This window comes from Ammodytes marinus (assembly GCF_949987685.1).
Source record: "Ammodytes marinus genome assembly, chromosome: 17".
NCBI classification, from domain to species: domain Eukaryota; kingdom Metazoa; phylum Chordata; class Actinopteri; order Uranoscopiformes; family Ammodytidae; genus Ammodytes; species Ammodytes marinus.
In genome coordinates this window covers 17,458,450-17,482,402 of record NC_137221.1, presented here as the reverse complement: position 1 = coordinate 17,482,402, position 23,953 = coordinate 17,458,450, and the positions used below count along the sequence as shown (strand labels likewise).

Sequence of the window (23,953 nt, the reverse complement as noted above, 5' to 3'; positions counted from 1 at the left end):
GTCCCGTTTCCTCTGAAAACATGTGTACGGGTGAAGATGTCAGATAAATTGTGTCTGAACGGGGTTTAAAAAAAAAAAAAAAAAGGGAAAACTGTCACATTTTCACCGTGAGAACAGGGCCTCAGAGAGAGCTCATGGAAAAGGTGCACCCGATGGAGTTGGGGGGTCAGTGAAACGCATGGCAGACAACCATGTCCATGGGGGGCAAGACATACAAAGCCCCGAAGGACCTCTATGAGTTCTTAGCCCGAAAAGAGGTCCCAAACATAACATTTAAATGGATTGATGAGGCAGATATCCAGGTGTTCGATGAGATGTTGCCACCGTCTGTCCCGAAAGTACCTGGCATCTTAAACACGCACCAAATACTTTCTTTCTCTGCAGGAGAGATCTTCTATAGGGCTCTCAGCTGTTTCTGCCGCTACCCAGAGATGTGCGACTGCTTCTCTCCAAAAAAGATGAGACCAGACAATCGGTCAAAAGATTCTGAGGAACCGCTTGCCTTCCAAGTCCAAGAGGCCCAGCCTGAGAGTCCAAATAGTGGAAAGGAAGAGGAAAAAGAGCTTGACGAGTACTCTGTAGGGAAATTTGTCATTGTCCACTATGACAACAAGCCATTTGTTGGCCAGATAACTCAACTAAATGCTGAGTACTTTGAGGTCAATTGCATGGTGCAAATTGGAGGGAACAACAAATTCAAGTGGCCTGCTAGGCGAGACTGCATTATGTACAGCAAGGACAATCTTGTCAGTCTCATCTCTGAGCCAGAGCCCCACCAGCGTGCAGCCCAGCTCACCAAATATGACAGGCTGCTGTTCAATGCGGTGTGAAAGGAGGAGGATGAAGTCAATATTGTTTACATGTTCATGTTGAGTTGCTTAATGTTACGATAGCTACAAGTCTTCTTATAATGATCTAAGTTTTAGAATGTTGGATTCTTCCTATTTGTTCTGACTTTCTTGTACAAAAAACATTTGAACTTGTATTTGTAACTTTGTTTTATGAATTTTTAAATGAATTTGAACAAGAAATAATAAATTTTACTTTGTACAAAACAGGGGCATACCGGTACTTTTTGTTGTCCAATGGTGTGACGGAATGTCCTGTGGTGTGACAAACTGAATTATAGTGGAAAAGGCCTTTTGATGCACAAATGTATATAAAAAGTGTTGAAAAGTATAATAATTATATCATCACTATGCACATATAAGGATAGAATGAAGCTTCATTAGGTTTTATACTAATTATAATGAAGATGTTTGGGTAAAGTCCCCACGTGTACATTAACATGATTGGAATCTGTATTGGTTACTTTTGATGTGGGAATATAATCAGGACAAATTGATACGGATTGTGCATATTTGTCTAATCTCTCATACAATCTCTGAATTAAATATTGACACTAAAAATGTTGTCACACCGGTGGACAATATTTAGGACTACCACAGACCACCACAAATAATTAAGGAATTCGAAAGGGACACATTCAGTTTTGAGTTATTCCCATATTAAGCAATATGATTATATGTAATTTGACATACATTTTAGAAATATATTTTTTCCCACTTTGGATTTCAGTTCACGTCAACCACCCACATATAAAGAAATGGAGACCGGATTGAAACATGGCGCCCATTCATTCCTATAAAAGCTGCTCATTGGCGCAGGGAAGCCACAAGGAAGCACCCATACTGGTTTCATGGGGGCCCGAAAACATGACGTAGCTGCATTATGGACCTATCAAGAAAGAGGGCGGCAAGTATAGCGGACTGGTATGATTCCGATGATTCGCTAAATGTGATTTTTAAATTTTAAATTACACTCCGTTTTTGTAAAGTAATATAGTGGTTAACAATTTCTTAATGAAGATTCCTCTGCCATCTTGTCAACAATTATTAGCTAATTAAAGCTAAACCTAGCGCTGTTTTGATAGCGTGTGTTACATCTTTATAGGTCCATGGTGCTTAAAGGTGAAGTAAGCGATTTATTTATGTTAATATAAGTATTAAATCGCTCTTTATTCATACAGTGATCACTTACATAGGGTGCACGTTTCATAAAGCTGATCTCTCACTCGCTCTTCATGTAATCGGTGAATAAATTATATCCAATCACAAGAGAGAACGCTACAAACCGGCACCGGCAAACTTGTAATTTATTAGAATATGGTCTAAAGATAAGTATGAGCCTATGATTGATATCCAGAATTTTTTTGCGGAGACACAATCTTGTTCGCCGCTTGTAGTGGACGGGGATATCTGCCTCCGGGCCACTTGAAAATAAGCTCCTCCCACAACCCATTGATACCATGGGATATCATGGCTTGGCCACATGTCCATGCTGGCTGCCCGGGGAAGGCAGAATCCTGGAGGCCTGGTTCTAACGTTACTGGTAGCATTCGAAAAATCTACAAAGTTTGCTAGGGCAAAAAGAACGTTAATATCGCAATTTTAAAAAATGCACGCCGTTAAAATGGGTATGCGTTTACGCCTTTAATAGCGTGTTCAACTGACAGCACTAGTTATTATAACACATATTTAAAGGATATATTGATTTTATTTTTAAATGCAGTGTACATTTATTTTATTTTTTTCTTTGTTGCAGGTAATTTCCAGGGTACTTCAGTCGGGAAACTGTCTGAACAAAAAAAAAAAACGCGCTGCTGCGTTATCAAAGCTGTCTCCAGCAATTGCTGTGAAGTACATCCGGTTACAGTTCTTCCTCATGTCCGGCCCCACGGATCGAACTCCTCGCCTCAAGTTCATCTGCTTGAGGCGGGCATGGGGAGGAGAACATTAACTGTTTTAGAACATGCTTCCCATGATGAGGTAATCTACATTTCATGTGCAGTTGTTGATGGGTCATAGTTTTTTAACTCTTTAGTTCAGCACATCACTCAAGTTCAACATGTTTACAGAAAGTTATCATTTATCAGTGTGTATGCTCACATCATTATCTTTATCGTTAATTGTCATGTCTGTGGAAAGGTTTACGAACGTTTGGTTTTGGAAGTTACCCCGACATTGATTAGGGTGAACATGGAATGAGTAAGTAACAAAAGATTGCATGCTGAGAGCAACCAATCAAATCAGAGTATATACCATGAATTGGCAATGTTGCTTGAAATCCGGTGTGAATTGTGCACAGCTTTGGGATACTGTGGCTGTATCTTGATTCAGGGGTTGCGGTCTACGAAGGCTGCATTTGAAGACCGATTGCGTCATAGCGGCGCGCAAAGGTTGTTCCATTTGCAAGGCTCCTTGCAAGGCTTCTCATATGCAGCCGTGAAATGCAGCCTTCGTTTCACGGTTTTGAAGGCTGCATCAGATGTATCCTTCGCAGCCCAACATATCCCATGATTCATTGCGTTTTTTTCAGAGATGGCATACAATAAAATAAAAAATAACAAAACAGCAACGTGTTGCTACATCTTCTTAACTTTTATCTTCCTTTCTTTTTTTCTTGTACTTTTTTTTATTTTCGTCTGGTAGGCAACTTCTTTTTCTTTTTTCCTCTGTTGACAAGGCTGTTTCCGTTGGCAGCTATCAGGGTTGCCAGGCAGCACAGGAGCGGCGAGTCCTCACGCAAGGTAACGGCTTGTTACGCAAACCGGAAGACCTGCGGAGACCGTCTCGTTTAACAACGCTCGTTCGGCCCTGGTTCGGTCTTCGAATCGGCCTTCACAGGCTATAGCCTTCATAGACCGCGAGACCGCGTCCTACCAAGGAGGCGGTCTCTGTAATGGGATACAGCCCGTGTCACCTGCCGGTTTTGGTCCACTGTATCTTATCAAGTCCAAAGTCAATCAGTAAATTCACCAGACACTGGTTTAAACTACTGCTGCTCATCGGCAAGACATGATCAGTTTATTTGTTTTTATTATTTATTCATTGTGATAGATTTGAGGAATATAAAGAATGTTAATGAGTTCCAATGCTTTAAAATTAAATTTGAAAAAGCAACACGGAAAACCATCAAGCTAAGCTAAGAACAACAGGAGATTATATTAAATTAAAATAAACATACAAAGTAAATGGTGTTCCATTTTTTAGATTTGTATTTCTGTGTATGAAGCTGAAGGCTGAGACCAGCCTTCAAGTGTAATGACCTTGTAACATGAATCAGCCCTGTGTCATTTTAACCCACATTTGTTGACCTCCTGCTTCCTCTTTCAGAACAGAGCAGAGCATGTAGCAATTCAGTGTTTTTTTTAAAGTAAGTAAGTCTTTGTCGAAGGTAATGGTCATCAGAAAGTGTCCACTTTTGAGATAATTATAAATAAAAAATACCATAACACAGAAAACCAGCAAACTAATTAACATAACTTAAAGCATAAACCATGATTATATTACATGAGAAAGAATAAATATATAAACAATATTTAGTTCAACTTTTTTATTTCCTTGTTTGTCAATTGTTCAGATGAATATTGCACTTTTAACACCAATTAGAATATATAATTAAGAAGAATATTTTCATTCATTCATGCGTCATCTATGTCTGCCTTTGCATTACAGGGTGCTGGAGCTTTCTGAGCAATTTCTCATCCCTGCGATACTCAAGACTTGTCCAGGCTACATCTTGGACAGGTTGCCGGTCTGTATAGATAAGATAAGATATAACTGTATTAATCCTCAGTAGGAGAAATTTGTTTGTTGCAAAACAGCCCAGCAGCAGTGGAAAGGCACAGGATAAAAATTACAATGCAATAAATACAAAGTGCTAATGCATAAGTAGACGCTTATAGTTAAAGTAGGGACAAAAACAAGACAAACAGAACCAACATCATGATGATGAGTGATGCATATACACATATATATGCGTACCTTAACACACACATGTATATGCAAACACATAGACATACACAGCGCACACATCAGGCTGTTAATATATATTAAAACATAAATATGGACAGCAATTCACTTACATTCACAATTTCGAATTAACCTAACCTGCATGTTTTTGGGATTGTGGGAGGAAACCGGAGAACCCGGGGTAAACCCACTCTGGCACGGGGAGAACATGCTAACTCCACACAGAAAGGCCCCAGCTGGCCCAGCAGGTTCTTACCAAAACCTTCTTTCTGTGAGGTGACAATGCTAACCACTGCACCACCATGCCAGACCAAGTTTGATGTTGACCAGATGTCTTCTTGTTGCTCCACTACCTGCACCTCTACTGTCTCATCTTCCTCAAGATCTTATCCAAAGGGCGCCGGTCTTTCACTGGAATGAGCTTATTCCACAAGGCAATAAACTCGGTCTGGTGGGCAAGTACCTGGAGCATCTTCTGTCCATAGAACCTGTGCAGATAACCATGACTTATTCAGCAATTTAGTGTATGAGCACAAAATGAAAAAGTTATTCTAAGATATGACTTTACAAACCATAAGATCAAGCCAGAATTAATAACCCACCTGACTTCAGTAGCAGCATCGACCGACATCTTACTGACAGCAGTAAGGAAGCGCTCTGCAAAGGTCTTCCCTGCAGTCAGGGTCTGGTCCTCTCCAACGATGCTCGCCAGCTTCTGGAGGTGCTGTGCTGTGCTTGCTCTCACTGCAACACAAGGGTGGCTGAAGAAAGACAAAGACAGGACAAGGTCAGACAAATCATGAGGCTAATTTAAATTTAATTTACTGCTGCTTCTGCATTAACTATTCATTTGTCTCCACTTACTTGAGCCCTGCGTAGAGTAGAGTGCACAAGGTTCTGCTGGGGCTGCAGCCCTCCACTAGAGCATCCAGGGCGAGGTTGGCCTGCTGGTGAATGAAGGCGTTGCTTGTCTGTGCCAACTTCAGCAGCAGGGCACGGCCTGTCCTCTCTGCCTCTGGGTCCATGGCCCTTCCCAGGTAAACATGGAGGTCTGCGATGCTGTCCATTGCAGCGCAGGCCACAACAGAGCGCAGATTTGCCACCTAGATAGTGAATGAGAACATCAGTCAGTACTTCTGTGTACAGATCCATGCAAAGTAGGCAAATGAAAACTACATGCAACACAAAGTCAGATTAAATCAAGAAAAATTGGAAATCTCCACAATACCTCTTCTGACAGGACGAGGCAGAACTCGTGCAGTTTGGTCAGTAGCAGTTGTGGATGGTGTCGTACCAGAGCCCGAACAGATTTAAATCCATCCAATTTCTTCTCCCTATGTAAAGATGAAAGTTATATGATTGCATTAATCATTGCTTTAGAAACAGAGGACTGTTGTTGCCCTAGTAGCAATACAATTTAGAATATACTGTATCTCTATACATCTAGAGGGTTGGTGTCTTACCAGTCCTCTGAGTTTAACTGGCCAAAGCAGAGGGACAGACTGGCAAAGGGGTTGTCCAAAGGCTGGAAGTCTTCCTGAGCTGCTCGCTTCACAGCCTTTGGAGGACAAAGGTTTTTCCCAGCCTGTGAAGGACGGAGGTTTGTCCCACGGCGAGGTCCCCTAGTTTTGAGAGGGGCAGCTGTTGATGGAGGTGAAGGAGCCATGGGTGTCAATGCAGGGACTCTTCTTGGCGCTGCTGGTGGTTGCTGTGAACCAAGGTGGACCTGCTTAAATTGATCCACTTTTTCCATCAAGCCCTTAACCTTAAATCTAGCTGACTGGAGCTTGCATCCATCAGCCAATTCCTTTCCTGTTCAGATTAACAGCAAAACAGTCATAATAACTTATTATTAATAATTGATGTTTATCACATTTTCACTGATTCTATTTAAGTTTCCATTAAGAAAGTCCTTTAAAACATTAAAGTAAGAACATACCTGCTCCACCGAGTTGCCTGGACCACACAGGGAGACGAGATGGTCTCCTGGGTGCAGCTGCAGGAGGAGGTGAAGGGTTGAAGTTGCCAAGATGTGAAATGGCCCTCAGCTCACTGGGAGTGTGTGTGTCCACAGAGCTGAGACTGTCCACAGGGCTGATGGGTGGTTCAGGGCTTGGCATCAGCTTAGCCATCTTACAGCCAAGCATTGCCATCTGACTCCCCAGGCGGACTTTCTTTTCAAAGAAGGGGTCCTCTTCATCCCATATCTGGTTGGTCTTGGCCTTCCAGACACTGTTTCTCTCCTCCACTTTTAAAATGGGCCTGATCCTGCCTCCTTGCTGAGAGGATTCAGGGTTCCATCTGAGAGGAGCTGGGGGCCGTGCTGAGGGGAGGGTGTCATGCTGGATGGAGAATCCCAGTCTCTCCAGAACAGCATTGCTGTGGGCTTTCTGTGAAGCACACAGCCTCTCTGCACGTTGAATCAGTGCAGCCCTCTCAGTTCTCTCAGCTCTCTCAATGTTCAGGATCCTGGACTGAGTGCTGGAGCCACTTTCTCTACTGTGGCTACGCGTTGGCTATGGAAGAACATACAAGACATATTTGTACTTTAAGTTAAATGAGTCGATTGGGACTAATTACAATCAATCAGTTATATTGTATAATATTATTCTCCAAATAATATTACATTATCCATACACTATACTTTATACTAGAGCAACATAAGTGGCACACTATTGGTTAGGGATCAAACTAGATAAAATCTTTTTGTGGCACATGCACAACATTAATGAGCACAAAGCTAAAAACAAATATTAAATATTGCACCTTAGTAATCTTTGTAATAATGTATGATCGTAACGTCTGACAAACTGACTTTTATTGATATTTTTAATTTCTGGAATCTGAACCTATTTAGGATGTGCATGTACATTACACAAACATATACACTTTATCTAAGAAAAGAAGGAGGTAAATAGAGTTGGTTACTTACAAAACTGTCATCATTAAAGCTCTTCTTCTCACTCAACAGTTGCAAGAAGGTGTTCGATGTCCCACGATTAGCCATGAGTATCAGAAAGACACAACGATATCACCGATGTAGAAAATCTCACTAACGAACGAGATTACAAGACTGAGTAGTTTCTCTCAACTTGATCAGTGTCTGACTGGATCTTGATTCTACCCTCTATACATGAAAACATTCTAAGTGATGTCACTGTTGGACTATGGAACATTCTATTGAGATCAAAGAAAGTCATTCTTTTTGTTGTTGAGAATTTAAAGCATTGTTTTTGTTCGAAAACACCTCAACTTGAACATCATGGCTTTGGGGTAATGTTAGTGCACTGCCGTATTACGCCTCAACGTAAAAAGGGAGGCGTTGACAGTCCGCCACCTTATCGGCCCCCTGATAATATATACGCATCAGCAGATCAATATTCAAGTACACACTGGAAATGTGTGGTATGTGCCTGTAAATGTCAGTGCCGGAACGATGGACGTATTGTGGCTATCTAGCAATACAACGTTATAAATAAACAAGCTATCGTTTAAATACGTAAGCAGTACAGTAGAGTGTTTAGTGAAAATCACATGAATAACTTTACTTGACTTACATTTATAAAGGGCCTCGATGTTGATGGTGACCTCATTAGCCACCATTTTTCCATTTGAAATATGTCCCGCCTCTTCTGCTACGTAGACAAGATGGCGGCGATTGAGTGCGTTGAGTGCATGGACATATAAAGAAATGGACACCGTATTGAAAAATGGCGCCCATTCATTCCTATGAAAGCTGCTCAGGCGCAGAGAAGCAACAAGGAAGCTGCCATATTGCTTTCATGTAAGCCCTGGCACGCCCAAGTGTATGACGTGCCGCTCCCTCCTCCTCCCTCGAAAACAAACTGAAAGCCGTTAAAAGCCGTTGGGCTAATAAAACGCTTTATGTGGCGTTTTGAAATGAAAAAACTTCAGTTTTAATAGTATATGGTCTCAGGATAAGTTTGAGCCTATGATTGATATCCAGAAAATTTTTGCGGCGACACAATCTTGTTCGCCGCTTGTATTGGTGTGGACGGGGAAATCTTCCTTAGGGCTACCATGAAAATAAGCTCCCATTCACAGCATGCTGTACCAATGGGTTGGCCACTAGTCCATGCTGGCTGCTCGGAGAAGGCAGCATCCTGGGGGCCTGGTTGAGTGTCCAACGGTCCACACTCTACATTTCTGCCGTTTTGAGGGCTCCATCTGGGAACTTGCAGTAAATTGCATTTGCCAACTTACGGCGTGAACACTCAAAAAAGCCAGTTTAAGTGCAGATATGCGCCATTTAAGACACAGCAATTGCTGCGAGGGGTTTATAGTATCCTACTTGAACCATTATTTTCATTGTCATCATGTTAGATTCTGCTGTTCATTTTATGCCGTTATTTAAGTATTTATTCAATGTCCTGTTTTTTACATTTGCATTTTTTTTTACTCAAGGAGGAAGGTTTTCTTAGGGATGTACTGTGTAATTTCATTAATTTGATAACCCTACAAACCATTAGATTAATCCCATTAAGGTGTTAACCTGTTTACTGTAAAGGCAGTGCCTGCTGATTCAAGTAGTTTATTCAGTGCACCATGTTCAGTATCGATCACTGTGAATGAGAATAACAAATGGTTAAATTGAAATAAACACAATACCACTCTTGTGAGTTTGCTTCCTTTTTAATATAAAAACAGATGGTTAAAAACATGTAAGACATGCATCAACAGCACAGCTACAACTGACATAATTGATCATTGTTGTGTTGGCTTACACTAGTTGTGTAAATTATCAAACATTGACAATAGAATCATTTTGGTGGTGATACAGATGGGAGAGGAGCCCCCTAATCAAATTCTGCTTAAAGGCTTGTGCCGGCCCTGCACCTTGACCAGCTGCAACATGAAATACATGTTAACACATTAGTACTAATAACAGTAATAGGAGTAATGCCTCTTTTAAAGGCAACATTGTGCAAAGTGGACACTTTTACTGTTGAGGATGTGCACTTGACTAATATAGTTTTGCTTATTTGCAGCCTGTCAAAGCCTGTCTTGAACCAGCTATAAATACACATGTGTTTCTGGGTGCGTTCAGAGGGCCATTATCTCTACATCTGACTGTCACCTCCCTTTAGAAAGTCGAAACTTATCACCACTGGCAAGCATGTCACTAACCAAATACACCCAGCTACTCACAAGCACTAACATTCTTCTAACCCCATTCTTCTTATAGTTTAATTTAACATCTGAACACCCACATAATACTGGCACTAGCATCACTGATAGAGAATATGGTTTCTACTTACACAAAGAAAATTACCACCTAGTTAATTCAGTTAGGTATTTAGGCCTATGTGATATACATTGAAATATGTTTTTATCCCTGTGACAAAGTTTCCAATTCAGGAGTTTTCTGGTACTATTATAGTTAAGAGAAAGTTTTAAATATTTTACTCACCTGCACAGTAGGTGAGTTCCTTATAAGACAGGATGTGGCGGAGCTGGTGGTAATGTGTCACTGTTTCTGTTAACCTATTTTTAAAAAAGAAAAAAAAAGCAGAACAGCAGCAAGATGGTATGAATGAGTCAAAATTGCATGGTTTGCGAGCATTTGTAATACCACTGGTTCTAAATCAAAAAGGCTAGTCTGCTCATGTCCTGAAACAAAGAGTTCATATGATCATAATTAACTCTGCAGTAAGAGTGGGAGGAGAAGGCCGCCCATATCCTCCGCTGTGCAGTGGATAACTGTACAGTCAGACCTCCTCCTCCCACCATTCAGCCACAGCTCTGACCGATTGCTGCTGTTATCACGGATTTCTTTCACGCTCTTCTCACGGCCTGTGGTAGCTTTATGATAACACTGTGCGGTGAATTGTCATCGTAACATCCAGGAGGCTATTTTTGTGCGCCTTTTGGACAACTTTCTTGGTCTACTTTTACGCATGGCAACATCGGCGACATTCCAGCAGTGACAACCATAGCCTACGGACAGAAGGGGTGAACATACGACGCAAAGGCAGTCTGATTTATGATCTAATTTGAGGTAAGGGACCATTTCATTTATAATTGAGTCGCTTATCTGTGTTTTTCTTTTCTTTTTTTGCGGGGGGAAGCAGAATAGAACCGACAGGAACATCAACTTTCATTCTGGTCTACTCGGGAAAGCCAATGTGGTCGATTTGTTTTATGACTTTTCAGATACAACAGGATCCCCCCCACCACCACCACACTTTCCTTCATTGATTTTACATTCATAATTCGAGTCATGCGTCCTTGAGGGTCGCGCGCAGCAGCTGATCTCACTGTGCAAGCACGCAGAGCTCAAAGCCAGAGCTGCTGTGGGGTTATATCAGGAAAAGTAGGCTGCCGGGAAATACAACACGCACACTGGCACACGTGCAAGAGTGTGCGTGGTTGTGTTGTGTATGTATTATCTGTATCCACGCGGCAGGAATTTTGAATTTTCATTTACTGTTAATTAATAGCCTAAATGTTTATTTTTGTTTTCCTTAAACTGTGGACCACATTTCAAGATCAGTAGAGTGAACTTAAAGGTGATTCAAGTATGCCTTGTTATGGTGTTGCCTATACCATTTATCGATTACATGTGGACAAAAAACATACATTTTGTATAGGCCCAGTGTCACCATAACAACATGAAATACAGTAAAGTTTTTTCACATATTTAGAGTTTATTCCTTTTATGTTCAATCTCTCTCTTTCTCTCTATCTGTATTGTGTTTCCTTGGTCCACCAGATCCGACCAAATCAAAATATTTAGAAACAGCCAAGATGTATTTAAGCTTTTGTAGATGGAGTTTGAGGTTAGGTAGAGGTTCCCGCTGATGTTACACTTTAATAATTCAGACCAAATGGCCCAACACACTGAAACCATGTTAAGTCAAAGGGAACTTGTGTTGTTTGTGCGCATGGGAAGGCGGTGGCGCTCTTGATTTCATGGATGGGAAAAGCTTCAGAGGTCTGAGCACCCTCCTGTTTATTATACGTAATGGTAACTGCCCTCGCTGTCCTCCAACCAGAGCCGTGTTCATTTTGTGTAAACATTCCTTAGACCAACAGGGACACCGCTCAAACTTCTCTTCTTTCCACCTCCCTTTCCTCACGGCACAAATCCCCTTTTACGCCTGATTACTTTAAATATTTATGCTATGAAAGCTGAGCCGGCAGAATTAACAACCCGTGGCATGTGTTTGTGGTCACAGTATGTGTTAACAACGTGCAGGGGACTTCCTTGATGCCTTCTGAGTCACTGTTGATTTGAGGACCCGGAGTGGTGTGGGGTGACACATGGTACTCACAAACACTCAAACAGGGTCTGCTTGGCTTTACCGGGACTTCGAAGGGGAAAGCTGGGGAAAATACCAATAACAAAGGGAAATCACCCTAAGCAGTTTAGCTGTTAATTGAAACCACATCTGGGATCTTGCTTTTGCTCTCCGTGCATTCCAGTGGACAGAATCAGGTCAAATTGAAGCCTTTAACGTCTCTGTTTTTCAGCTCTCCGCAGTCCTCGTGTGCTGAAGCCATGTTTTCCAAAGCCACTGCCAAGTTCGTCCACCAGATTGACCCCGAAGGGAGCCTCATCCACGTGTCCCGGCCAAATGACTCACACAAGCTGGTTCCCATGGCACTGGTCGTCAAGCGCAACCGCATCTGGTTCTGGCAAAAGCCCAAGTACCAACCGACAGATTTCACCCTCAACGACTTGCTGCAGGGCGACAAGGTGCTCCGTGCTGGTATGTAGGTGTGAACATATAGATTGTAAGTGTTCAATCATGCAATGTAAACGGTAGGTGTGAACATACACATTCTAAGTGTTCAATCATGCAATGTAAACGGCAATCACTCAAACTATGCCAATATATGTCTCGTCAGGTGTGTCCGTGTCAGATTTCTTAACATACGAGGGGACGTTTGGTGACGCCAAATCTGGGAAGGTGGACGCAGAGGCTGCCTCTGTTATTAAGATAGGTCTGGAGGGGCGGGGCTCCTCCAAGCTCCAGTCAAGTTTTGGCAAGCTGAAGAAAGAGGAACTGGATGTGAAGGAGCTTCTCCACGACTCCAGCAACAGGTGTTATATAATTCCTTTTTTCCAACCGTTTGCACATTGCATCTCGACAGAGGGCGGGGACAGGATGATGAATTCGTAATTGAAGAGATGAACACTCACATAAATGTAGTTTGACATCAGAAGGTTGACAACTCAGACCAGTGACATGCATGAGACTTAACTACAGAAGCACAGCCTTAATGAGGGATTTTTTCTTATCCAACTTTCTCCATGTGAATGCACCCATAGCTGACTGATAGTGAGAAATTACGCTGACCAAACCGCCACATTATCATTGTAAATGAATGACCAGTTTCTCTATGCAACAGGCAGGTGAACATGCAGCACGTGCTGGTGCAGCAGATGCAAAAGCGAGCCGAGCTGCTGGCAGTGGTGAAGGAGAGGATCTTCACCACCGACTCCTGCTCCATCACCCAGACCAAAAAGGAGCAGTGCACCCTTCAGGGGATGCTCGGGCTGGCGGCCATGCTGGGGAGCTCTGCTAACGTGGGTTTGGGCGGGCATGATATTATTTACTACAATAGTTTGGCCTAAAGCTCACTGACATGAATCAATAATGAACTGGTTCGCTATGGGAATTTCTTAATAAAGTGTAAGATTACATTTTAATAGGACACACCTATACGTTGTTATTAGTGTCATATATTGGGGAAAGGTTGAATACTTCTACAGTACAAATATCAGATATATAATCCAAAAAATAGATCTTTACTTGTATTTTCAGGTATGTGTGAAGGAGAGCAGCAACATTGAGGAGGACAGTGACGTTTCCTTGGAGATCCCGTCTGGTACGGTCGTGGCGTACAGCATCCTGGAGCTGGAGATCAAAAAAAGTGGACACTATGGTAAGTGTGTCGTTACAGGGCGGCAAATTGAGATTGAGTCACGGTGTTAAGCACATTATAGGCAAACACAGTCCAATCCCAAGAAACACAGTTCAGTTGCTTTCTAAATATTTAAAACTGTGAACATTGCACATGGAATGGAGAAGTTGAGCAAACGGTTGGCTACACATCCCCTCTCAAAAAATTCCCTGTGGTTAGTGTACATAATTTTTTATACCCAACACCAGGCATATGTTCAGTTGTGGTTTTTTTTATTGAGTTTATTTTATTGGTTTTACTTCTGTGTTTCATCCAATCTTTTTATCTATGATGTTGTGCTTGTTTTAGATATATGCCTGCAACCTGGAACAATAGGAGGCATTGAGGCAGACTCCATCCCAGGTTCCTGGTCATCAGACGAATGTTTGGATACAGTGGACAGCATGGGCAATGGGCAGAAGGCTCTAAATGGTTTGTGTTAATTCATTCACACATTAATGACAGTAACGTATAAATGGGAAATGATTTGTGGTTATCCAACTGTGAATTACAATTCCCTTTTATCTGCTTTTTTGTGTGAGGAAGTGAAATACAGTATACAAGTGTTGGAATTATAGTACGTTCCCCTTTTCTCTCCACATTAATAGATGCAGTACTTCACATTATGCTGTGATATAAATAGATTATCTAATAATTCTCAAATTTCAAAATTACGATAGTTTTACTCACTAAAACTTGCCTAACTCACTAAAATTAACATATCAGTTGATCCCATCTGAGAGAAAAAATGTACGGACTAGAAATAGGTTAAAGGCCTACTTCACCGGTGGGAATATGAAGGTGTATTGAATTCTGAGATCCTATGTAGTATAAATGTGCAAAAAAAAAAAAAATCGGTTCATCCTAGCCTGAGAAAAGGCAGAAAGAGTGTTTTTTTTAACCCTATATTAATCTTACTGTGACATCACAGTAAGATAAATATAGGGTTAAAAAAAAAATTACTTTGTAAATATTACTGTGATGTCACAGTAAGAGAAATCACAGTCATATTTACAAAGTAAGGTTTTTTTTTAACCCTATATTTATCTTACTGTGATGTCACAGTAAGATTAATATAGGGTTAAAAAAACACTCTTTCTGCCTTTTCTCAGGCTAGGATGAACCAATTTAATTTTTTTTTGCACATTTATACTACATAGGATCTCAGAATTCAATACACCTTCATATTCAAACCGGTGAAGTAGGCCTTTAAAGAAGGTTCAGAGGACCTGCACAGTCCTCTAAATGTGTTATCTAAAAATGTTAAGAAGTGAGTTCCATTCGCAACTGGATTTGGACCCTCATCAAAATCAACACTGACTGAATATATTTATATGCATATATTTGTATGCGTTTGCAGCATCAGTTTAAAATCTAATGCTGTGTCTCGTGGCATCTTCACAGGAACACAGGAGATGGAGCTTGCTCCTCTGGCAGAGCTCGCCCAGCAAACTCGATGTGACTTGTTCAAAAGGCTCCAAGAGACTCTGAGGGACAGAAGTGCTCTGTCGTGTCTGCAGTTGGTGGTGAGTATGTCCCGAATACAAAAGCACCATGATTAAATAAACCTGGCCAAACAATTAAAGACAGTTCTCTTAGGCAGAAATATGTGCAACGAGTAATTGTTCTGTCTTTCTCCACCTTTCCTCCTCTCTGTTAGCTGGACGACTTGTGCAGTGGTGAGACACTCGATATGGCCAAGTACGAGGAGTTGTCGGAGAGTCAGAGGTTATCATTGTCAGCCATGTTGGACCAACTCAGAACAGGAGGTCATACTGAGAACGGCCAGTGTGTCGTCCCTGCTCCTCTAAATGCAGCTCACCTGCTGGTCAGCGCCATGGAAGGTGAGGGGCGAACTCCATTCTGAAGAGGGGCTGAACATGTTATTTCCAGCATACTTTGTGCAAAACAAAATAGTACACCAGAATCACAGTTTGATCTTGGTGTGTGTTCTGTGTGTTGTTTTCTGCAGAGCTGCCCGATGAAACTCTGAGCCTTTTGAGTGAGAGCCGTCCTGATTTCGTGGAGGCCTTCGACACACTGGTTGGTTATATTCACTGTACTTTTTCACGCCGTTGACCTAAACATGCTTTCAAGACAACAGGTTTACTTTATTGTATCAGTGCATAAATTGAATAGTTGGACATTTTTCAGGAAAAAGGCTTATTTGATTTCTTGGCAGGATTTAGACGAGAAGATTAATACCATACCTCTCTTGTCAGTTAACTTAATGTTGTGCTACAGCCAGCAGCTTGCTTAGCTTAGCATAAAGGGGAACCAACTAGCCTGGGTATGTCCAAAGGTAACACAATCTACTATTTATTTAATTTCATTTAACCTTTATTTATACTTGAGATATCATTGAGGGGTGACCCTCATTTACAATGATGTCGAGAGACAAATGTCGAGAAACAAAAACAACAATACAAACACAATATACAATACAAATACACAACAAGCTGGTAAAGAGAAACATTTTAGACAGAGGTGTAGAGTGACTAGAAACAAACCAGCACCTCTAAAGTTCACTAATTAGCACATTTGTGTACTGTATGTACTGTAATGTATGCCAGCAGCCTTTAGCTTCATATTTAACGCAGAGACATCAGAATATAGTTTTTCTTACATTTCTGTTATTCTCCACAATGTGGAACTGTTCCTTTAACACAATTCTGATTTAAACCCACAAAACTGTGATTTTGCAATAATAACTGATCTCTCTCTCTCTCTTGCCAGATGTGCATGTTTAAAGAGAGCAGTGAGTCTGTCTCCATCCGGTGTCTTCCGGTGCCTCTGCAGGACAACCAGGCCTTCCAAAGGGCAGAACAGCTGCTCAGCTCCGCCAGCGTGAAACTGAGGAGAGACACCGACAGGCTCTGGACAGAGAGAGGAAGTGAAGCAGGAGTTCTCCCAGTGCTCCTCCGTCTCAGCACACGTGGATTATCCTTTCTGTGCAAGGGGCTAAAGTAGTATTAGTGTCGCACTCTGCATGGGCACTTTCCTTTTCTTTTTCGTGGATTACGTTCTGTCCATTTCTTGCTTTATTGTTATGCTAAGTATATTCTATGGCAAAAAGTTCTTTATATATTTGTAATATATTGTTATTGATTCTCCTAAATATATATTTTTATTACTTGGTAAGCACTTCATATTTTTGTATGAGAAAGTAAATATATCTATTTTATGTGATAAATTGTTAGTGGTTTAGTTGGTGCAGTTCCGGCACGGTTCATAGATGTGTCTTGCTCTGTTAGGGATTGTAAGCCATTAAGGAATTTGGTACGCGATCATGCAACTTACATAAAGCATAACGTCTTACAAGTTATTATTAGTGTCATATTAATCCATCTAAATATTTTGTATTATTTATTGATTTTAAGCCAAGAATGAAGGTTTGCCTCGTTCATAGATGGGTTGAGAAGATTCAGTGACTGTAAACATGGTGGTCAAGCTGAAAACAGTTCTCAAGAAGTTTTTTTTAATTCACAAACAAAATGTATTGTTGATGTGTGCCATAAAATGAATAACATCCATCCTACATGTATGTGCTATGCTGTTAATTATGTTGCACGCCTATTCTGAGGCTGCACTTTATTGCTGCTAGCGCTATTGCTTGCTTTTTATTTATTTTATTAGTATTTTATTTACCAAGATAACAATATATCTAAAATCCAACTGAAATATTTGCAATGAATACCAAAATGCTACACTATGTTAAAATGCAGTAGCCTTCTGTTTTATGTCTCGATATTGAAGTATAAAGTTTTATGATGCTGGTTTTGCCATGACCATGCTTCCACTCTGTAAACTCTTAACGTTTTGATTTATTGTCTGGAAATAATATGTTTCACTTAATAGTATATTAATACATTTTGAAATGTATTTTGCCTTTAAGCATCTGTCGGTTTCATTGCTCCATCAAAATGTATCATTTGTTGTGCAGAAATGGCAAATTAAGCTGTTTTTATATTGCATGAACAGTATCTCCCAAAGCTGCTAAATGAGAAATAGAATTAATCTTTCATAGGAAAATGTTTACCTGTGAAGTTAACCCCTGTGGTTTGTATTGAAAAACAATAAACAGTCACACTTTAATTTCATTTGTATTGAAAATATTTTCTCATTTTAAGGCTTGTATTTCAACACCGTGTCTGATTTGGCCAACTTTTATTATACACCCACACAGTTGTCAGCACTACCAAGTCACGATTTCATTGACGTCCATACATAAATCAAGATATGTTTTGCTAGCATGGTGTGTCTACTGGCAGAGAAGAGTTTGTTGGCCCTGAAAACTTCCATCATAACTCTGCCCTGTTTAGGAAGTGTATTCAGGCAGAATAATTGCAAACACCTGTGCGAGTGTGTTGGGCCTTTACTTTGGCACAATGAACACGTTATCGCCTACTCTACTCTCTAGTAGTAGTAGCCTAGTGTGTTCTGACACGCACGATTTTTTTAAGCTCCTGAATGAATTGAAAATATGTCGGGAGTGAAATGGAAAAATTACCATAACATGTTACTGATGCAGCCAGTCACATATTTGTTGTGGAGTAAAGTATAACCTTAGATAGCCTACATGTATGCACGCATTATTTGATTACACACAATCCCTTTCTGGAAAACAAAATGGCCAATGGACGAAACGCTCATTGGAAGTTGGAGAGATGTTTTCAGGATGTTTTCCACCCTAAACCAGAGTGATGTAAGCGACCTGAAAGACCGGAACATTAACTCAACCCATGGAACTATAAAGAAAATCGCCACGCGAGGACGCTGTTGTCTTTTTTTTTTGTTCGCTCTATGACGTAAATCTACTGCGACACCAGCTCGCGCGCGCCTCTTCAAGAGTCGCATGAAAACATTGCCGAACACGAAGCCGAGCGATATTTGGGAGCTTGGAGAGGAAACGTTGTCTCGATATAACAAACATACCCGCGTGAAAGATGCCGGTTTGCAACTTTTTTGTTCAGGGACGCTGTCGTTATGGCGATAAATGTTGGAATGAACACCCGACAGGAGGAAGCGGAGGAGGAGGAGGAGGAGGACGAGGTGGAGGTGGAGGTGGTAGAGGAGGGGGATACAACAACAACAACTACAGCCGCTCTTCTGCTCCACAGCAGCCCAGAGGAGGAGGGGGTGGAGGTAACGTCGAGGACACATGCATATCGCTGAACTGTAACCTGTCAAAGTATTACCGCAGCTGTTTTAAGTTGTCTGAAAAAAGTTACGCAACTTGCAATGACGACGGGTGAACTTTTGGTTTGTTATGAATTGACTTCAATCTAGAGGTTGTTTACTTTCCCCCTAAGTATTTGGAGCGTAACTAAGCGGGTAGTTACTAGTTGATTCCAGCACACAAGTTGAACTAAATTTAGATAGTAAAATTTAGTAGGCTACAGCAACTTTTAGATACGGGCTCATCCCCATGTTCCCTACGTCCTATTTGAATATATTTATTAAAGATATGTTGATTGTGGGTTCCCTCTTACTTAATTTGGCCCTGCTTTTAAATTTTAACAGTTCAGTCACTTTACTGTGAGAAGAACCCTACCAATAACAATATAAAATTAATAAGTTATGTGTGTGATTGGGGAACATTGGAATCTGAGAACATAGGGCCCAATGTCAAACCACCAAACACGTCCAGGCCTATGATGTTGGCTGCATTAAGTCAAGCTTTTGGCATGTATGTGTAACAAGAGAAGCACCCATAGCAGTAACGTTACCCTAATCAATGCAATACAGAGGTTACATCAAGCTAATTAACTAAGAGAAAATGACTCGATAGAAGAAAAACAAATGTGAGGCAGAAATGACAATTGAGTCGGATTACTTTGGCAGGACTATAATTTCCTTTTTAATTAAAATGTTGCATAGTCAGCCTTTAAAAACCTGTACAACATCTCTGTCCTTACATCAACATTTTTTTTTTCACTCAACTTCAACACTGACTGATAATGGTGTTTTATATTATTTTGTTTTAGGTTTTGGAAACCGAGTCTGGGTGAATCCTTCCCAGCAAAAATCAAACTATGTCCAGCCTTCATCCTTCTCCTCCCATGGAACTGAAGAGTGGGGTCGAGGAGGAGGGGGAGGAGGAGGTGCAGATTGGGGCAGAGGAGGAGGAGGGAATGACTGGGGCAGTGGAGGAGGTGGGGGTGGAAGCGGAGGAACAGATTGGAGTCGTGGTGGAGGTACAAAAGATAACGTAAGGAGCTCCGAATTCAGCTTCTCCAGTCAAAACAGATATTCATCGCTTGATACTCCCAGCACCTTCGACAGGGGAGAAAGAGGAGGAGGAGGAGGGCAGCAGCAGGTGGCAGCTGGTGAGGAAGATGATGACAAAAAACTGTGAGTCTCCTTGTTAAATTATTTTTGAATTTTGTTTCTAAGCTGTGCAGCATTACAATGAATACAGTTATTGTCATGAGGAAAGAATTGATGTGATGTCTGTCTCACGGCCCACCCCAGGGAGATCATTCAGCTGGACATGGACATTTGGGAAAGTTCAAGACAGTGGGTCTTCTCCTGCTATTCAAGCCTCAAGGCACCTCTATCTGGTCCGTATTACATAAACACTTAACTACATGGTTTCTGTTGTAGCCTCGACAGTATAAATCAATGATTGTATTCAGTGTGCCAGCCACCAAAACCCTGTACCTTGAACATGTTTGATATTTCCTGTTTACAGGTTTCACTGATCTGTCTCCAGAAGAGCTGAGGTTTGAGTTTTACTCCACAAGAGCTTCAGGTGATCCACAGAGTTATGTAAGTGTACTTGGGTAGTTTCACTCATGAATAGAATTCCTGATATTTGTCTTCAGGTCAATAACAAAGTTAAGAGAGTGCTTTTATTTTGTGATTTTCTGAATTGGCTTTTTTCTTGATTTTTAAGTATGGATACGAGTAGTCCTTTTAGTAAAAATGATATTCCGATGTTTCTATTACATGATTTTCTGAATAAGTCTAGTGTCATAAAAAGATAAATGGTGACGATGAGGCTAACAAATTCCCGTTTTGTGTTTCTAGGTTAATGGTATTACTCAGTTGCTTAACCAGTGGAGAAACAGAGTACAGGAACTGAAGGTTATGAATCCAGCCACCCGAACAGCTGTGGTGAGACACACAAACACAATTGATTTTTATATCAAGGAGTACCTTTTTTTTTATAAAGTGAAAACATTTGATATTTACTAAACGTACTTCCCTTACAGCTCACAGAGTTAAACAACCCAGCACCCCAGGCATCTTCAAGTGGCTTTGGTTCAGTGACATCAACTGGATTTGGATCCGCTACATCCAGCTTTGAAAGCAAAGGTATTGCTTCTATGTGACAGCAGAAGAGCAAAGTTCAACGCTTCAGGATATACTTTTATTTTTTTATCTTTGGAAAGGACCAAAGGAAGTGACTGCTCACTGACAGGACATTAGCAGGCAAATAAATAAAAACATAAACAACAACAATGTTGGTCTTTGCACATCTACTTTTGTATGGACTCACTAGAGAAAACAGAATATCATGCGTTAGTGAACTTTAGATGTGCTGGTAGGTGTTTTCTTTTTTTCAACCTTTTGACAGAACCATGCCGACTATTTCCACGTTTCCAATCTTCGTGATATGGTGAGTTAGCCAGACGCCGGTGGTAGCTTCATATTTAACAGTGACATCATCTCACTGTAAGCAAGAACTATTGCTGTTTCTCATATCTAATGAAGAAGGTGCTTGAGCAGACACATAGCATAGTGTTCAGTCAAGTGGCTAATTGTTGGTGTGGCGTTAAGGACATTAATCTAAATTTAGGTTTGTAGATAATAGAAGATATAATGATATATGTGAAGATATATGTGTGTTAATTAATTCTTTCTGACCATGTACTAGGCTTCGGGGCTCCAGCACCGGCCCAGGCCAGCACTTTCAGCTTTGCCGCTCCGAGTGGTGGATTTGGTTCTTCGTCAGCACCGCCCTCCACAGGTTTCGGTGGTGGCGGCGTAGCGGCTCCTACACAACCTCCCTCTGGGTTCGGTTCCTCCTCTGCTCCCTCGGCCTCTTCCTTCTCCTTCAGCGCTCCCACCGGCAGCAGCAGCACGCCAGCGGCCCCATCAGGATTCGGCTCTGCGTCAGGCTTCAGTTTCTCCTCCACAGCGAGCACGGGGGCAGGATTTGGAAGCGGTTTTGGGGCTGCCCCATCGGCAGGAAGTGTTAGTACTTTTGGACAGGCGAGTGGAGGGTTTGGTGCTCCAGCTGCTGCTCCACCCGCCGCCGCTGCAGGAACGGGGTCTGCGTTAGGGGCAGCGGACAGTCTGTTTTCACCCAAGGGCACACTGACTCCAGAGGAACTCAATCAGTTCAAGGCTAAGAGGTTCACTCTTGGCCAGATCCCTTTACAGCCTCCCCCAGCTGACATGCTGATGATATGATGCTGTCCACAAGAGTTTGAAAATCAATGAGATATTTTATACAAAGTAAGGACTTACATCTGCATAGTGCTTCTGTTTAAACCAAATAAATTATGCAATTTTTTAAAATAAGGCTCATGTTCAAATAGTTCAGATGAATTTGGCAGGGAAAACCCCACTTTGGTTACATTAACGATTTGTGTGCATACGCAACATTTGGTTTATGTACAGCTCTTTTATATACTATCTATGGTACAGCTGGACCATTCACAGTATATACTTTTGTCACATGAAGTGCTGTTTTTGAGGTAATGATTGTCTTTCAGGTTGAATCGGTTTGCCAATTTTACCTTTTTTCACATTTGTTTATTTGCTGACAGTTAACTGATCAAATAATGGGCAAAGCTTCAGAAGGTTTATTTGCATGATTCTGTCATAAACGATTTATGTTACAACAAAACAATAAAAACATGCCTTGGAGGGAAACTTTAATCGGCAGCTCTGGCAACAATCAAAACTTTTATAGCTAAATCTTAGATACAGTAGGATCTCTTCTGATTAACATATTGCGACCTCACATCCAAATTACCTGCATTTTACAGAAATTGTAATTACATAACTGAACCAGTAGAGGGTGTCAGAATATCTGCTAAACAATCCATCAGCCTTTAATTATTATAGTGAAGCACAAGCGTAAAATGCTGTGTGACTAACCTGAAAAGGAGAGGTAGTTTGTTGCCTGAGGCCAGGTATTGTGCTATTTATGTATTAACCAGATTGTAATGGGACACAATCTCAAACCATCCATCCACACCAGCTAATAGGCTTACATCCACTTGAAGAGAGTAAAGTGTGGTATAGCTTACTCACAGTGAGTGAGTAAGCTATTCAATTGGTATTCATTAAGTGTTGAGCACCCGTTGGGCCCACACGGAGAGGAACTCAGCGACAAAGAGGCAGCAATAAGCTATTCTGCTCCTGAAGGGGTCTACGGCTCTGCTGACTGGAGCATATTTTCAGCTGACAGTGAGTTTGTGATTTTGGCAAGAGGTGAAACAGCTGGAGCTGCCTCCTTTTGTGTGTCTTAATGTTAGCTTGTGCTTGTGACATCATCCTACTGTAAATCATTTAAAGCATTGTGTACAAATAGAATAATACAATTGTATGCACACCTGTATATGGCGAATAACGCATCATCAGCTGCCAGGAGTGTTATGATGCAAAGATTGACACAAATACAAAAATGTAGGTAGTTGTGCTAGTTTACTTAAGTCATTTCATTTCATGCTAAGTTATACTTGAAATATTCTAAATGCAGGACCTTTACTTGCAATAGAGTAATGTATATTAACAGTGTTTTATTAGTATTATAGTAGCCTAAAATGTACTTAAGTCAAAGCCCTGAATACTTCTCCCACCACTTACTGCCAGCAAGAGTGTGCAGCATCATAATTTCCTCTCCTACCTCTCAGTCAATACACTAGCAGAAAAAACATAAATAATTCATGGATTATTGAGCGATTGATCAAAAAGACTATATCACGTAAAGCCACTGGCATGCTCCTGTAAGTGCAACTTATTTTAATAGCCACCCAGTGACTCTTAAACACACTATATCTGGTCTATCTGAGAAATATGGGCATTTAGTGAATCGTTGTTTTCCCCCCAACAGCAAATAAACCAGATTGAATCACTAACTGCTGTGGCCTTTGCTTGTGCAATGTATGCATGAGCTGCAGAGAGTGGATTAGAGCAATATTAAAGATGAGGGATGATTCTCTGAATGCCTGCACGCAAGCACACAGCCA

At 41.1% G+C, this 23,953-nt stretch overlaps 2 protein-coding genes across 2 annotated transcripts; both read left to right on the top strand.

Annotated features, from left to right (window-relative positions):
* The first annotated feature begins 10,578 nt into the window (after window positions 1-10,578).
* Window positions 10,579-17,840, top strand: LOC307264533 (gasdermin-E-like). Its single transcript, XM_080045951.1, has 10 exons — window positions 10,579-10,833; window positions 12,309-12,547; window positions 12,687-12,882; window positions 13,191-13,368; window positions 13,607-13,727; window positions 14,055-14,177; window positions 15,150-15,271; window positions 15,406-15,589; window positions 15,718-15,788; window positions 16,482-17,840. The coding sequence occupies exons 2-10, from the start codon at window positions 12,337-12,339 to the stop codon at window positions 16,713-16,715; spliced, it is 1,440 nt and encodes a 479-aa protein (XP_079902077.1). The 5' UTR covers window positions 10,579-10,833; window positions 12,309-12,336; the 3' UTR covers window positions 16,716-17,840.
* Window positions 17,841-18,609: 769 nt separating this feature from the next.
* On the top strand, window positions 18,610-22,602 carry nup42 (nucleoporin 42). The gene is made up of 7 exons (XM_080045694.1): window positions 18,610-18,890; window positions 19,733-20,099; window positions 20,220-20,308; window positions 20,440-20,516; window positions 20,778-20,864; window positions 20,963-21,065; window positions 21,628-22,602. Exons 1-7 carry the CDS (start codon window positions 18,692-18,694, stop codon window positions 22,164-22,166), a joined length of 1,461 nt encoding a protein of 486 aa, XP_079901820.1. The 5' UTR covers window positions 18,610-18,691; the 3' UTR covers window positions 22,167-22,602.
* Window positions 22,603-23,953: the final 1,351 nt, after the last annotated feature.

Coding starts and splice junctions, on each gene's coding strand:
- nup42 (XM_080045694.1), top strand. CDS start 18,692: ATGCCGGTTTGCAACTTTTTTGTTCAGGGACGCTGTCGTTATGGCGAT. Junction 18,891..19,732: donor CAGAGGAGGAGGGGGTGGAG/GTAACGTCGAGG, acceptor ATTTTGTTTTAG/GTTTTGGAAACCGAGTCTGG. Junction 20,100..20,219: donor GAAGATGATGACAAAAAACT/GTGAGTCTCCTT, acceptor GGCCCACCCCAG/GGAGATCATTCAGCTGGACA.
- LOC307264533 (XM_080045951.1), top strand. CDS start 12,337: ATGTTTTCCAAAGCCACTGCCAAGTTCGTCCACCAGATTGACCCCGAA. Junction 13,369..13,606: donor TGCTGGGGAGCTCTGCTAAC/GTGGGTTTGGGC, acceptor TTGTATTTTCAG/GTATGTGTGAAGGAGAGCAG. Junction 15,590..15,717: donor GCTGGTCAGCGCCATGGAAG/GTGAGGGGCGAA, acceptor TGTTTTCTGCAG/AGCTGCCCGATGAAACTCTG.